General features: G+C 31.6%; 2 protein-coding genes across 3 annotated transcripts; both read left to right on the top strand.

Annotated features, from left to right (window-relative positions):
- The first annotated feature begins 8,219 nt into the window (after nucleotides 1-8,219).
- Nucleotides 8,220-13,651, top strand: LOC146901730 (uncharacterized). Of its 2 annotated transcripts, none has more exons than XM_085732231.1 (6): nucleotides 8,220-8,522; nucleotides 8,599-8,712; nucleotides 9,800-9,880; nucleotides 10,467-10,639; nucleotides 10,848-10,944; nucleotides 12,587-13,651. In XM_085732231.1, exons 1-6 carry the CDS (start codon nucleotides 8,295-8,297, stop codon nucleotides 12,737-12,739), a joined length of 846 nt encoding a protein of 281 aa, XP_085588357.1. In that variant the 5' UTR covers nucleotides 8,220-8,294; the 3' UTR covers nucleotides 12,740-13,651. The 2 variants fall into 2 exon arrangements, with proteins under 2 accessions (XP_085588357.1, XP_085588358.1); XM_085732232.1 differs by lacking the exon at nucleotides 12,587-13,651 and adding an exon at nucleotides 11,532-12,081.
- Nucleotides 13,652-13,673: 22 nt separating this feature from the next.
- On the top strand, nucleotides 13,674-16,290 carry LOC146901729 (uncharacterized). The gene is made up of 8 exons (XM_085732230.1): nucleotides 13,674-14,132; nucleotides 14,360-14,393; nucleotides 14,482-14,700; nucleotides 15,154-15,243; nucleotides 15,361-15,426; nucleotides 15,520-15,611; nucleotides 15,729-15,776; nucleotides 15,949-16,290. Exons 1-8 carry the CDS (start codon nucleotides 13,726-13,728, stop codon nucleotides 16,064-16,066), a joined length of 1,074 nt encoding a protein of 357 aa, XP_085588356.1. The 5' UTR covers nucleotides 13,674-13,725; the 3' UTR covers nucleotides 16,067-16,290.
- Nucleotides 16,291-16,326: the final 36 nt, after the last annotated feature.

Here is a 16,326-nt window from a genome sequence, read left to right as displayed (position 1 = left end):
GAATGAATGCGTTTGAATTGGATGAATAAATAATGTGAGAGAGAGAGAGAGAAGTGGAACAGAAAAAACAAAAGAGCATGAATCTAGACTCTGATTTGTCGCATATTCTATTCTTTGCTATTGGTGGCATTGCAGCCATGCCTCTATACTATACTGGATCTTTGATTTTGTTCCTTTTAAAAAAGAGGATTACGTCCTTGTCTTTTAGGACAAACGGGTCAGAATTGTTCCACTTAACATACTTGTAGTAGTTGGGGTACTTTTGATCAGACATATTTTATTTTGATTTTGCTTATTCTCCTCTTTGTTTTTTTGGTATTCTTTTCTTTTTATTGATTCTCTCTGGGCTTAAATAGGCAAACCGTCCCTGTAATTTGGGCGCGTTTTGATTTTCGTCCTTGTAAAAAAAAAAATTAATTACATCCCTGTAAAAAAAAATTTGTTTTAAAAAGGTCTCTGGCCCCACTTCTAGTATGTGCCGGCATGGTTTTGGCCACGTGGCAGGAGCTGACTGCGCAACTTTTGCCACGTGGCGCTGACGTGGCATGCCACATAATTAAATTTTGTTTATTTTTTTCAAAATTTAAAAATTCTTTTTTTAAATTAAAAAATCCGAAAATAGATTTAAAAATCATAAAAAAAATTAAAAATCGGAAAAAAAAACTGAAAATTAAATTTTCGATTTTCAATTAAATTATTTTTTTCAAAATTCTGAAATTTTTTTTTAAATTAAAAAAATTTGAAAATAATATTAAAAATTAATATATATTCTACTAATTAATTTTCAAATTAAAAAAATTAATTTTTGAAAATTTAATTTTCACTTTTTTTTCAAAATTTTTAATTTTAACACTTTTTTTCCGAAATTTTTTTCCAGATTTTTTTTCGAATTTTTATATGATTTTTAAATTTATTTTCAGATTTTGTTAATTTAAAAAAGAATTTTCGAAATTTTGGAAAAAATAATTTTTTTAATTTATACATTCAGATTTTTTAAACGCATTATGATTTGTTATGAAAATATATAATCAGATTATTTTCACATAATTTTAAAAAATATATAATCAGATTTTTTCGAAATTAATATTATGATTTTTAAAAAGAAATCAGTTTTTTTAATAATTTTCGAAATTATATATTCTGATTTTAAAAAATTATATAATTTTCCATTTTTTTCATATTTCAAAAAATTTTATAATCGGAAATTTTTTAAAAAATTTTTTAGGATTTTTTTATTTTTTAAAATTATTTTCAGATTTTTTTAAAATTTAATATTATGTGGCAAGCCACGTCAGCGCCACGTGGCAAAAGTTGCACAGTCAGCACCCTGCCACATGGCCAAAACCATGCCACTTCAACGTTTGGGTGGGGCCAGGGACCTTTTTAAAACAAAAAAAAATTTATAGGGATGTAATTAAAATTTTTTTTTTTACAGGGACGAAAATCAAAACTCGCCCAAATTACAGGGACGGTTTGCCTATTTAAGCCTTCTCTCTGTCACAATTCCTTCTTTTTTTTTCATTTACAAATGAGAGTCTAAGCCCAAATGAAAGAAAACAAAAACTAAAAAATCAGCCAAATACTTCTCGGTATAGAAGTCATGTATAAATGTTCAAAAGTCAAACAATGAAGCTCATTAAGAAAAGACTCCATAATAAAAAAACTAAAGAACTCATAAAGAATTTATAATTAGCAAAGCAATTTGCACTCATCTTTTCCTTACGCCCGGTATGATGAACTTGAGTGTGTCGATTCAAAACTAAGACTTTGAATGTGTGTCACCAAAGTAAACATTTTTCCGTTGAAGCTGCAATTATCCAACCCACCAAATCATATTTAATACGTGTTAGATATTTTTAATCCTAATTGAGGGTTATGTCATAGATGAAGTAAAATCCAATCGAGTACTATTTTTTTAAATGTTAATTTATTAAATATTTGTAAATTTTTTTTTTCGGTCAAGGAGTATATTTAAAAGAAATTCACCTGTATCAAGTTAATAAATGGGTATTCGGAGTTCGAACCCCGACTCTTGAATATATTATACAATTTTCCTACCAACTGAATTAAGCTCACGAGTACTAATTATTTGTAAATTTATTAAACTATTTTTTATATAATATTATATGTAAAAATTAATTTTTGGGAATTGTATTGGTTAATAGAGATATATCTTTGTTAAAAAATATGTATTCAAATAGGAAAAATAAAAGATAAAAAAACTTATTTCCACAAAAAAGTTAAAATATATTTTTGGGAATTATTTCACATATTAATGTAATTATTTTACAAAAATAAAGTATGTTTCAGTTTTAAAATACTCCATAAGAGAATCATGATTTCCATTTATTATTAATATTATATTAATTTTATTATTTAAACTAGTTATAAGTACATTTCTTATGATATTAGTTCCTGAAATAATATATTTCCTATAATTAAGAAAAAGTCATATAATTTTGTCAAAAAAAAAGTCATATAATATTAAGAAAAAAGTCTTATGAATATTTTTTTACGTCAGGGCTTTCTTCCGAAAAAGTTATTTTAAAAAAACAATATTCATTCATTCAAATTGATATAATAAATCAAATACAAATCAACATCGCTGAAAACGTAAAGGGTGAATCTGCGAACAAACTCACAACATCCAAGTTAATATTAATAGCATACAACAATAAATTGCCTACAAATAATATTATAAAATCTAAATCAACAGAATATTCATGATTCCGGATCTGCAACGTTGACATCCAAATTATTGATTGAATTTGTGATTGACTAAAGCTGATCTTTCAATATGAACCAAAGCAGCACCGCAACAAGACGCGAAATCAAACAACGTCGCACAAGACGAAAAACAACACGGTGTCGTAATCAAACAATGAAATCACAACAAAAAAAACACACAAAAGAAAAAAATTGATATATATGAAAATCAACTATTTAGATTAAAAAAAAGGGGAAAAAGGGACGCGGAGCGGTGATTATAAGTAAAAAAATGATCTAAAATCACTCATGGAGGGAATGAGTCATTGAGAAAAAGAACTTAAGAAGAAATATGGCTTAATTGCATGTTTGGTCCCTTATGTTTATTTTAGTTTTTAAGTTGGTCCCTTACGTTTTGAAAGTTTCAAGTTGGTCCCTTATGTTTATTTTAGTTTTCAAGTTGGTCCCTTACGTTTTGAAAGTTTCAAGTTAGTCCCTTATGTTTATTTTAGTTTTCAAGTTGGTCCCTTATGTTTATTTTAGTTTTCAAGTTGGTCCCTTATGTTTTGGACCGACTTGAAAACTAAAATAAACATAAGGGACCAACTTGAAAACTAAAATAAACATAAGGGACTAACTTGAAACTTTCAAAACGTAAGGGTCAACTTGAAAATTTTTAAAACGTAAGGGACCAACTTGAAACTTTCAAAACGTAAGGGACCAACTTGAAAACTAAAATAAACATAAGGGACCAAACATGCAATTAAGCCAAGAAATTTCAGTTTCTTTCACTAAAATACTAATGTCAGCTTGTGTCCATCCGAAAAAGTTACATAATTCCAGTCAAATATAATAACATACCATTTTTAAATATATTTAAGAGGTCCCCTACTGGACCTCCTTTTTGGCTATCGATTTCATTCTTTAATAACTATTCTATACGAAAATTTCAGCCATGCCAAATGAAATTTTGGTTCTTTGTTCAACAAGATGTATCCGGGCTTCCTTTGCATCTACATACATTTTAATCTTTAATAAATGGTATTAAATTCAATAAAGAAATATCTACACAATATTTCTTATTCAAAAAAAATCTACGCAATATTTCTTTTGAGGTACAAATCTCTAAATGGTCTGGTAGGTCAATTTATTATTTAGTAACCAAATTAATTTGTTAGATTTCAGTCCATCTGAAAATCGTATGGATATATTGAATAATTTTTTCTTTATCTTTCTTGGTTATAATTAATTTTTTTTTTTGACAAAAACAAAACGATATTCATTCATTCAAATCGATAGAATACATCAGAATCAAGATCGCTAAAAACGTAAAGGATGAATCTGCGAACAAACTCACAGCACCCAAGTTAATAGCATACAACGGCAAAATGCCTACAAATAATATGATAAAATCTAAATCACCAGAATAATCTTGCTTCTGGATCTGCAACGTTGACGTCCAAATCATTGATTGAATCTGTGATTGACTGAATCTGATCTTTCAATATGAACCAACAAACATCGCAACAAGATGCCAAACCAAACAACGCCGCACAAGACGACGAACAACACAAGGTCGCACTCAGACGACGAAATCACAAAAAAAAACACAAAAGAAAACGCTTGATATTTGTGAAAATCACTTATTTAGATCGAAAGAAATGGAAAAAAAGATGCAGAGGGGTGATTTTAGGTCAAAAAATGACCTAAACCACCCCTCCTCGATGAGGGAAAGAGAAGGAAAACTTAGAGAGAAGTTTGGTTATAATTAATTGGATGTGTAAAAAACATTTACACGACATTGTATATGATTAAATTTAGTTTTAATAACTTTAAATTGTTTTTATAATTGTATAAAGTTATGTAGTTGAGAAGCTTTTAATTAACTTAGATAGAGAAAAGCAACACATTTGTTTATGATCCGTTTGGTACACATAAATTACAGAGATATGATATGATATAAAGTAGAATGATGATAAGATATGATGTAAACATGATAAATAATTATTTTATCATGTGTTTGATGAACATAAACAATATTATTTTATCGTATCATGTTTTTGGTATGAACCTCGTACTAACATGATATGATTTTTGGTACGAACCTCGTATTGACATGATATGATATATGTTACACTCCAATTATTCTTTATATGTATTCTTAAAATACACACATAGAAATGTAGGCCCTAGATGTATAGAATTACTCTGGAATAAACTTGGATTAGTAATCAAGAGATAATCCAGTTATACGTGTCTTAACTGTTAATCCTTTGAAAAATCTCATTTCCTTTATTTGTCATGAGAGCGGCTTGACTCATTGTGCATTCACGATCACTGCATCTTCGTTTGTGTGTGAGACTCGATCATCGTCTATGCAGAGTTTCTTCGTCTGGATTGCTTATGTGAGCAACGATTCCATGCATGCACGATCACCATGTTTTTCAGATTTTTGAGAAAACATATTTTTGTGCACGCTAAGAGCGAAAATATAGTTTTCAATTTAAACCGGACGAAATCATCTAACCATCATTTACTCCATTTTTCTACACAAATCTCCTCTCTAAATCACCATTTAAGTTCGTCTTGATCTTGAATCATTCTCAAATGGTCAATAATATAGGGCATTGTGCCTATCCCATTTCATATTCTTCATTGTCAAGGTTTCTATATCTCTTTGTACCCATATTCTGAATAATGTTCTTGAGTCTAAAGGTGTGCATGCTTTGGTTTGGGATGAAAATTGTATCGAACCGAACTGAACCATTTGCTAAATTCAAAATAATTGAACTGAACCGAACTGTTATAATGGTTCAGTTCTATGGTTCAGAACTGGACCATGACTAATTTAAAAAAATCAAAATTTATTATTCTGAACCGATTAATTTTGTTAACCGAATTGTTATTATTTGTAGCATTGAAAAAAATAAATAAAACACCAAACAAAATCAAATTTTAGAACTTTTAAAATCGAACTGAACTGTTCCTAACCAAACTGATAAATCATGAACTTAACTTAACTGAACCGAACCGAACGTTTTCAATTCGGTTCGTTCCAAAATTGTTACTAATGGTTCAATTTTTGCCCATCTCTATCTGCAAGATTGTAAATCTCCTAATGAGGTCGTCTTAGGGGAAGACCTATTTAGGGATGCAAATTGACATCCTGCTTGTCACAAATAAAATAAGTAGTAGTCACCTAAAAAAGAAAAGAAAAGTAGTAACGACGTAACACAATAACTATGGTTTCCATTCCATTCCATTCCATATCGAGTAAAATGAGTTAGGCTTCTCACCGTTTAAGACCTTCTTTATTTATTCCTTTCGAGGAGATAAAAACAAAAAACTTGAAAAATTATAAAATAATTAATGATGGTGGACTCACTTAATGACAATATCTAAAGTCAGATTTTTCTGTGTATTTCTTTTTAAATAACATTCTCCATCTATTTTTATAAATAAAGATGAGTAATGGAGATGATATCTTAACTCACGAGCAATTCTTGAACATGGTGTGGTTATCATGCATAAGTCATAACTTATGCACCATGCATAAGTCCTGCATAAGTCCAGCTCATTAACACCTAGCCCAACAAAATTGCTTTCTACACCCCAGAAAAAACCAAACACGTAACAACAAAACAAAACAAACTTTCATCTAAATCTTCATAAGCGTATCGACCTGAAAGTGAAAGTTGATTCATGTGTCTAGTTTAACCTGGAACCACTAAAAGCCTGCAAACAGGCCTTCACTGTTTTAATTATGTGTTGAAGCAGTAGATCAGACTCTAGCACTTGCATATACACATTTATGCTCTATACTTTTTCACCTTCGAAACACAAATTATTTATTTCTTTTACTTATTCAACACAGTTAGATGTTAATTCTACAAGTCATGAGTGAAAATTTGCCTTCAAAAGCACAAAGGGTTGTGCTTAATGCAACTCATGCACCATTATTATAAAAATAAAAAAAACACAAAGGTCATTATTTTAAGTTTCCCAACAAGATAATTTATAAGCATCAGGGACAAGTAGGAAGTAATGAAGAACTACTAACCTTATGCCATGGGTGAGCTTTAATCTGTGGAAACTTAAATTCACTGTAATTTGGATTCATGCACTTTATTTCTTCTCTGGTAGATGTTCCCAAGATCTATAGTACATAATTACACTCAGATTGTAGATCCAAAAACCAATATAAAGGAATTGATAGTCATGGATTGCTGAAACCATAAGTATGGTTTAATGGTTTTAATAGTCATGTATGTGAAACCAAGATAATTGTGTAATGGTTTTTAATGAAATTATTATTGTTAGATGGTTTTGAATAATGATTAAGATGTTATACACTGAAAATATTACTGAAACCATAATTATGGTTTAATGGTTTTGATAGTCTTCTAGGAGAAACCAAAATAATTGTCTAATGGTTTTGCTATGGGTATGGTTTCTGTGAGTTGTACTCCAAAACCATTTTGCTGTGGAAATGGTTTATGTGAGTTGTACTCCAAAACCATTAGATATACTTAATGGTTTTCTTTGATCCAGCACGGTGCATATGACAATCAAAAATCAAAAACATATGGAATTTTCTAACCATAACAGAACATTTTCAAAACCATCAGATTCAGGCACCAACTTTGAATTCTTAGCAACAAAATCACAATTCTCAAAAAAATTTCCAATTTGATTTCGACATTTTCTCATGAACAAAATCAGTGTCGATTTCTGACCACAAATCGACACTGATTCATACTACAAACCAAAAAAGTCATTCACCATTCCAAATCGGCTCCCTCACAATCAACAAGTCCGAAGCTCAATCTCCATCAATACAAACTGAATCGAACAACAACTCAACAATAACAAACCAGAATCGGTGAAGGAGAAGAGGTTCGGATTCGCGGATATAGGGAGAAGAATAAAGATGAAACTAATGCATCAACAACACACCGCATCCTCAAACGTAATCGCAGCTGTTTTGTGAAGCATCCTCAAGATTATAACACGTGTCCCTGATCTGAAGGTTGTAATAAGTTTATGCATGGTGCATAAGGAAAGGACTTATGCACCATAACTTTTGTCTCTTGAACATACACCAGAATTTGAATACTCCATTTGATGACACACATACAAAGAAAATAGTAGAAAAAGTAATAATTTTGTGTGTGTAACTAAATAGATTGTTCCCTAAACAAAAACTAAATAGATTTTCCAAATTCTTATGTCCATCAAGAATTATTTATTGTTAACTCAATGGAGAGGATCTGACCAAAGGCAAAATGTATCTTATCGTATGTTGTTGTACGTGACACGTACATGTTTTAGTTTCCATAGAAAGCTGAGGTAATCCAAGGATCATACTACATCGCAAAGAATAAGAGAAGTGCTAGTATCCTGAAAATTACCGTGAATACCCTCACGACAAGGACTAAGTCTAAGGGCCGATTAGTAACTTAGGATTTCATCATCAGAATAATAACCATTAACCACCCAATTCCAAACCATACATACCCGCGAACAGGATCAGTGAGGACGATAAGGAAAATATAATCAGAAACTGAAATCCAAAGAAGTATAGCAAAATGCAATCGTTATCGTTAAGTAGTACCAAGAGTTTGGCGGGTTTGCGGTTGATGGGTCAAGAAGCGAGGCTGAAGAGGAGGGGTGGCAATAGCAATAGCAATATCATGGTGGTGGCATGTAGTAATAATTCGGATAAAGACACTGCTCCAAGTTCAACCTCATTTCTATCTCGGACTCAAACCTATGCTCTGTTGAAACAACAAATGGAAGTAGCTGCTAAATCTGAGGTTAGTATTGTCTTTATCATTTGCAATTGTAGAATCTCAAATTGGAATGGAAGATAAGAACTGAGCATTGTTATAGGATTACAAGGAAGCTGCTAGAATTCGAGACTCGCTTAAGTTGTTTGAAGAAGAGGAACCTGTTTTGCGTTTAAGGAGGCTAATTAAGGAAGCAATTGCTGATGAGAGATTCCAGGTGTCTATTATTTTCTTTATTTAACAAAATTCAATGCTAATGATACTTTTTTCCCTTTCAAAATACACTTTTTTTCCAAGTAACATGTGAGTGAGGAGTCCGTGAGCATAACTCTCACTCAAATGGTATGGACAATGCATTACAATATTCAATAGGCTACTTGACAAAAAAAGAAACATGCGAGGAAGAAACTCACCTAACAATAGATTATAAAGCGTAGAATGTAGCGTGTTCCTTGTATTTTTTGTACACTTAATTAAAAATCGTGTGTGGGCTTTAACTATCCTCTAACAATTAGCTCTTAAGTGTACAAAAAATACAAGGAACACGCTATATTCTACGCTTTATAATAAATTAAGAAATGAAGAGTATCAAAGTTACATTATAAATTAAGAAATGAAGAGTATCAAAGTTACACGGGAATGGAAGGCAAGCGGGCAACAAGTGTGCCATTAACCCTTTCTGGATGGCAAAACCAATACTTTTGAAAACTACACCGGTAGACCTAGGAGACGCAACATTGCTATGCATGTCCCTTTGAACTCTTTGTAGAAGATTCACAACCTTTGGTGCTAGGAAGCCAAAAGTGTCAAACACAACTAGTATAAAAGCATGTTGATTGTCTGAACATGCTTTCTCGCGTTTGGCCACTTTGCTTAAAGCGGTTTTGATGGTTGCCTATCCCACAATATTCAAATTGATGTGAAAGTTGCACATTGCAACTTCACTTGATACATCATTTCACAACACCAATCTATAGCTTTTACTCATTCTCTTCTCAATAAGTTAGACAGGGCAGATGCCATATTTACAGAGTTCAAATTTGTTGGAGTATGGCATTGCCTATCAGTCTATGTGATCCTATGTTTCACAATTCAATAAACTTTGTTTCTTTCAAGCTTCGACTTAGTCATTACATGTTGTAGTTAAGAACATACATCTATAGTCTTTCAGAATTCCACATTCTATCAGATCGACATACCATGCATATTTCATCTCTAATTGACAACACAAGATCTATATCTTCATTTTTGTATTCTGACATATGATTTTACATGTTGATGACACTCTTCCCTCTTATTTCTAGGATGCAGCTAGTTATCGTGATGAGCTAAAAAGAATTGCTCCACACTCTTTTTTAAAATGTTCCAGTGATGCTACAACGTTGGTATGATCACTTCTTTCACTTGGTGTATTACCTTATAGATGCCTCTTTCTTTGATTTAAGCTATATCACAAGAAATACAATTAACCTAGAATGTAAATTCTCTTTTTCGAACAGTTGTTTAAAGTTGATTATTACATCAGTAGAATAAGTAGCTTAATAGCTCAACTAGTTTGAGCTAAAGGTTAAAAGAGTTGAAAGAGTTAAAGAATTAAGGTTCAAATTCTGATGAAGGCGAATTAATTAACATAATAACTAATACATTAACATTTGCCTATAAAAAAATACCATGTCTTTAGAAATGAAATGTTGAATATCATTAGAATCTGGCTTGAGTATTTGCCTCATATATATACTCCCTAGGTTTCAGAATAGCCTCTCACAAAATGTTCAATTTTCTTTTCTTCTCTAGTAGAAAAGGTTCATCTTCTAATTTGGTTTGTTGTGATCTGTAATGAAAATGGATTTTCTTTCCATTAAAGATCTTCATAAAAAAAAAAAGGAACCCATATTTACCCAAATTATACACCACAAACTTGTACATGAAAAAAAAAAATTGACTTCTGACATTTAATTTCATCTTATCTAGGGAGTCAGGGTTCAAGTCAGGAGTGTATATATAGAGGGAAGAAGTCAGCCTTCGAAGGGGCTATACTTTTTTGCATATAGAATAAGAATTACCAATAACTCAGATGACACCGTTCAACTTCTTAGAAGGCACTGGATCATAACCGATGCTAACGGGAGATCAGAAAATGTACGGTGAGTTAATTATTCTTTGCTATTTTATAGTGTTATGCTTCAAAGGTGTTTTACATTTTCCCTTTTAAATCCACAGGGCACTTGGTTAATGTCAAACACAATAGCTTTGATTTATGTACTTGATCCAGCTATGTTAATAAAGACCTGTTTTAAACCTTTGGAAATTCAAATTCAACATAACTTGTGTACTTGATTTTCTATATGACAGGGGGATTGGGGTTGTTGGTGAACAGCCAGTACTTCTTCCCAGAACTAGTTTTGAGTACTCCTCTGCATGCCCATTAAACACACCAAATGGTAGAATGGTAAGAACGTTTTCTTTTTCCTTTGTTTTTTTACCTGGCTATAATTTCCTTCCACATGATAAAAAATGTTGAGTGTCTAGATTATGGTGGCACCCTTATAAAATGCTTTGATCTGTGAAAACCCGTTGAAGATCTCATTTGAAAATAAACTATATGACATTAAGTTTAAGCATGTAAAATGCTTCTGTTTTGACAAACCAAACAAACAACTATCAATTTACGTTTTGTCAAAAAAAAAAAAAACTATCAATTTACGTAATCAACATACCATATTATAAAAAAGAAAAGCAAAAGCGAAAGATTTGTTTAAGCCCATGTTTTACATGCTTTGACGTGATTGATTGCACCCTATTTTCCATGGATTCATGAATAATTTTAGCATTGTCATAAAATGAGGTAATATCATGGTTTTAACCCCGCAACAACTTTCCCTATCTCTTTATGAGTAGAAACTGGTGTAAAATTGTAGTAATTAAGATGTCCAATGATTGCATTTTGATCGTTTTGTTCAAAGATTGGTTTGAAGGCTTTCCGATTGTGTTTCCATCATATTTGACATTAAACCAGAACCTTGTATCATATTGCAGGAAGGTGAATATGAGATGATCCATGTTGATAAAGTAGGCTCACCTTCATTTAGTGCGATCATTGCCCCATTTTCTCTCGCTCTGCTTGGAGATGATGACTGCAATACCATTTGAGATTGAACTGCAGCATCACCTTCAGAGGTTGTGTCCATTTATTAGCACATGGAGTATGGGAAAGGAAGGATTATCGTTCTCACTGGCCAAAACCATTATGAGAATACATTTTCTGGATACACATGTGTTTTGTTGAACTGAAGTGTTAAAAACTCAAGTAATAATTCAATATGTATACATAGTATAGATTATAGACAGTTGAAATTTTGTTCTGTTTCCAACCTCTGCGTACACAAAAAGAGGGAGAAATTGAAAAGTGAATCAATTGATGGTGTTTATAATTTGGAACAACCATGTAGAGGAAGTGGATGTTGGTTTGCCTTGCGCTCACGGTTGTAGCCATTTTTAATGAGTCTAAGTTTGTCAACCAAACTATAAGCACATAGCATTTGAACATTAGCACTGTTAAGGTACGGTCATTGCTGTTGTGTTGAAACTATAATTGCCCACGTTATGTTCGTTTTACTTTTAATCAAAATCAACTATAAATAATTTGTTCATTTAAAATTAATTATGTCACTGCAGAAACAAAAGTACACTTATACGAAAAAAAACTAGAAATGTTCAAAGTGGGAAATGACTCACATTCCAACCTCGAGCAATTAGATTTAGAACTCTAAGCAAGCATGAATTTAGAATATGTGTTATTTTATCTGTGTAAAGACTCCAATTAAACCACTGTTATAGTCTTCCATAACATGGCGAATTGAAGTTTCAATCTCAACTAAGATATGTATTTACATTTAGTGTCCGACAATGTCATTACCTATGTATCTCCGAGGAAAACAAAACTCAATTCATATTATTCAAATATTCATAGAAAGATAGGCAAGAGAAAAGAGCATAAAGAAATTGAGATAATCCATTTATTTTATTCTCTCTTTTTCTTTTGGCCCTGCCATCCCTTTCTCTGTTAGTTAACACTTTATTTTCTTTTTCAGCAAGTCATGACTCATGCAATGAAGCAAAACGATTCTTATTTCTTGGAATACATGAAGCATCTTCTTCACTCCAAGCATTCCAATACAAAACCCAAACACAATTGTTCCCTATCTAGTCCTTTTCCTCTGTCTTTCTCTCTGTCGTTTTTTTAAAAATACAATAATATTGTTAACCCAAGAAAAGTTCACAAAAACATGCATGTCTTTTGTGTTGGGAAGTTGGGACTAATTTAATATTTGCATGGGATTTAGAGTTTAAGCTTAAGACCACACTAAGATTTTGGTTGGATAACAAGAAAAGCAACACAAGAACCTTATGCTCCACGCACACTATCCTTTTCTTTCCTATAACCTTTTAAATTTAAATATTTGTTTTCTATATTCAAAGCAAATAAGCAAAAGCATTTTCTTCTCTTCTCTCTCACCTCCACTACCTATGTTGCTTTATCCTTTGCAACTTTAAACCTTTTCTTTGCTTAACAGGACTTATAGATGCATCTTTTCCTTCTGCATAGACCCATTAACAAAGAGCAAATATTGTCGGTTGTGTCTTTCTGTGCAAAAATCTATCCAAAGTTTAGAATAGAATCTCTACATTATCTGATAATTAAGTTCTTATTTGGATAAATAGCTTAATTAAGCGCTTATAGTATACATGTCTATTATATAAGTTTTTATGTATAAGCTAATTCTATAATAAAAGATACGAAAAAGTTAAACCGTTTCCATATAAGCTATACGCTGTTTCCATAAGCATTAATTAATTAATGTGGTCAAAAAGGGTAAGTAATTCAACTTTTTAGAATTTCCTGGCCCCAAAATATTTGCACCTGTTTTGTTCCTGTTTCTGAAATGTATAAGAAACCCATGTGCACTTTCCCATTATGACTCACTTTTGATTGCAGAGAATGGTCCATTGGTTCTCCCTTAGTCTAGTGGTTCATTTATATGATTCTATTGTTACTTTATAGTCTTGTCCTTGCAATGTGCTTTCCTTCATTCCTTGGTTCTTAATCTTAGTATTATGGAACAGTGAATTTGAATTTGATCATATTAGACCCTCTTCTCAAAGTTTCAATATTATCTTTATATTTGTTCATTTTTCTTCAACAATCTGAAGAATAATCAGAAGTAACAGAATGAACTTTGTAATAGCCTATTCCAAAGGAACTTGGCATCCCATCATGACTTCAGATACAACCACTCAAAGTTACTGGCTGAATTGGAAGGTTTTGGTTTGTGTCATATTAATCATACTTTCAACAATTTTTTCATCATTTCTTATATGCAAGTACGAGGTTTTACTTTTATCATGGAAGCCAACAAGAAATGATGACATGGAAATCCAAAAAGAAACATCATCATCGTCGTCGTCATCATCATCATCATCAATTTTGTACGAGGATGAAACTTGGAAGCCTAGCCTAAAGGGAATTCACCCGGCATGGTTGTTGGCTTTTAGAATTTTTGCATTTATTGTGCTTATGGTGCTTCTCATACTCACTGTTACTACAGATGGAGGAAGCATCTTTTATTATTACACTCAGTAAGTTTTCAATTTTCATTATCTTTGAATTAAAATTTGGATGCTGTTGAACTGAATCAATAGTTCTGTTTTCTTTTAAATTGTTGGTGGTGAACATAAAAACAGAATCACATAATGTGTCATAAACATAAATTGAAAGCATAGTAAACTTTGAACATAGACTATTAGTTGAAAGCATATCATTGATTATTGATTTTTTAATCTTTTGTTTTGGTTTTGTGAAACAGGTGGACTTTTACTTCAGTAACCATCTATTTTGGGGTAATATATAGCTTAAGTATTTTTTTTTATTAATGTTACTTATGTGTATGATGTAGTGTGTAATCTATGCTATGCATTGATGTTGTAGCTGGGATGTTTGCTCTCCATGCATGGATGTTACCAGCATCATAAGAAAGCGAGTGGCGATAAGGTGAACAATGTGGATGGATATTCTGAGCAAGGAATTGATGATGCTTGTACACTGCCTCAAAGTTCTAATCCATCTAGTCATGATAAAGCTCCACAAGAACATATTGTTCGCCAACATGCAGGCATTTGGAGTTATGTGTTTCAAATAATGTTCCAGGTAAACATTGCACATATCCACTATGGTTGAACTTCTATGTACTTGAAATATAAACTGATTTTACTATTTTTCTAATACAAAACTTATATGAAGCACCGATGCGAACACTGAACACAGCACTAACACGTAGACACCAATAATAATTTGAGAAAATAAAAGTGATTATTTGTTACTGCATGTGTCAATGTTCGACATGGGCACATACCAGGCACTCGGATACACTTTCAATATGTAGTGTTGATGCTGCATGCAAAACTTTGAAAGCAAGAACAAACAGATAGTATTTTGTAATTAAAATTGAGAGCATGAAAGGAAAATAAATATTTTCTTAAACCAAAGCCCTTCATTTTTAGTACATTTTCCTCTGTTTTCATCATGAGTTTTTGCATAGTTTTCCTATAGTTTTGCCAATTGACATAGACAACATCAATGATTTTTGTTTCTTGTGAATAGATTAATGCAGGTGCGGTAATGCTGACAGATTGTGCATTTTGGTTCATAATTGTTCCTTTTCTAACCATCAAAGATTACAACATAAATTTAGTAAGTGCTACTCTAATTTATTTATTGTCTCATGGATATTTTATTCCTTTTCTTAATAACTTTGACTTAGATAAGTTATATTCTATGCTTGTTTTAATAATCTGTGTTATGTGGCAGTTGACCATAAGTATGCATACAATCAATGCTGTTTTCCTGCTAGGAGATACAGCTTTAAATTGCTTGGTGAGTTTATATATGTGATTATTATTACATTGAATTGTACACTTCCATGCATATGTGAATTCTTACCCTTGTGTATTTTTTTGTCCTCTTTAGAGGTTCCCTTGGTTTCGAATAGGATACTTTTGCCTGTGGACAGTTACATATGTCATTTTCCAATGGATTGTTCATGCTATGGTTAAGATCTGGTAATAATATAATAACTTTTTTTTTTTTTGTAGTATTAATAACTCTTTTTTTTTTCCCAACTCAATTACTACACATGCAATATTGTCTAACATAAATTTTTTGTTCTGGAAAATTAGGTGGCCATATACATTTCTTGACTTGTCATCCCACTATTCTCCATTATGGTATGAAGTTTTTTTTCTTTCTCTTTGCCTTAATTTTCTATTCAGGATTTTTCTTTCTGATTTCATTGATTACATATTTGTAGTGCTTATAAGATATTTGATTGATGCTGATAAACAATTGATATGATATATTTGCTTACCCTTTCTTCTTTGGCTTGTTTTGTTTTTTCAGTTACTTTTCAATGGGGTTACTGCATATTCCCTGCTATGGCATCTTTATCTTAATAATGAAGCTGAAACACAATGTGTTGTCAAAACGGTTTCCTGACTCATACCAATGTGGCAGATGACATGGACTTGGGATTAGGCTAGTTTCTTAGAACTATCAATTTTTAATGTAGAAAAAGGGAAGAGTAGTGGTGACTAGTGAGAAAAACAAAAGGGATTGTAAGGTTGTATTCATTTATTGGTTTTTTTCATCATAAGTATTTACTTATTGGATGAATATATAAAGTATATCACAATATATTTGTTTATTTTATAAAAGGCCTGAATGCATCTTTTATCTCTATAATTTTATTTGGACAAATTAAGTCCGTAATTTCAAAGT

The sequence above is a fragment of the Medicago sativa genome, chromosome 8 (assembly GCF_051527215.1).
Source record: "Medicago sativa cultivar Bolivia chromosome 8, Bolivia_mono, whole genome shotgun sequence".
Taxonomy (NCBI): Eukaryota; Viridiplantae; Streptophyta; class Magnoliopsida; order Fabales; family Fabaceae; genus Medicago; species Medicago sativa.
The sequence above is the reverse complement of the archived record's forward strand: the minus strand, read 5'-3'. Positions and strand labels throughout refer to the sequence as shown.

Bases quoted from the DNA above. Each gene is read 5' to 3' on its own strand.
- LOC146901730 (XM_085732231.1), top strand. From the start codon at position 8,295: ATGCAATCGTTATCGTTAAGTAGTACCAAGAGTTTGGCGGGTTTGCGG. The intron at 10,640-10,847 runs GTGAGTTAATTA...TCTATATGACAG, and splicing joins GGGAGATCAGAAAATGTACG to GGGGATTGGGGTTGTTGGTG. The intron at 10,945-12,586 runs GTAAGAACGTTT...TTTCTTTTTCAG, and splicing joins ACACACCAAATGGTAGAATG to CAAGTCATGACTCATGCAAT.
- LOC146901729 (XM_085732230.1), top strand. From the start codon at position 13,726: ATGAACTTTGTAATAGCCTATTCCAAAGGAACTTGGCATCCCATCATG. The intron at 15,612-15,728 runs GTAATAATATAA...CTGGAAAATTAG, and splicing joins CATGCTATGGTTAAGATCTG to GTGGCCATATACATTTCTTG. The intron at 15,777-15,948 runs GTATGAAGTTTT...TTGTTTTTTCAG, and splicing joins TCCCACTATTCTCCATTATG to TTACTTTTCAATGGGGTTAC.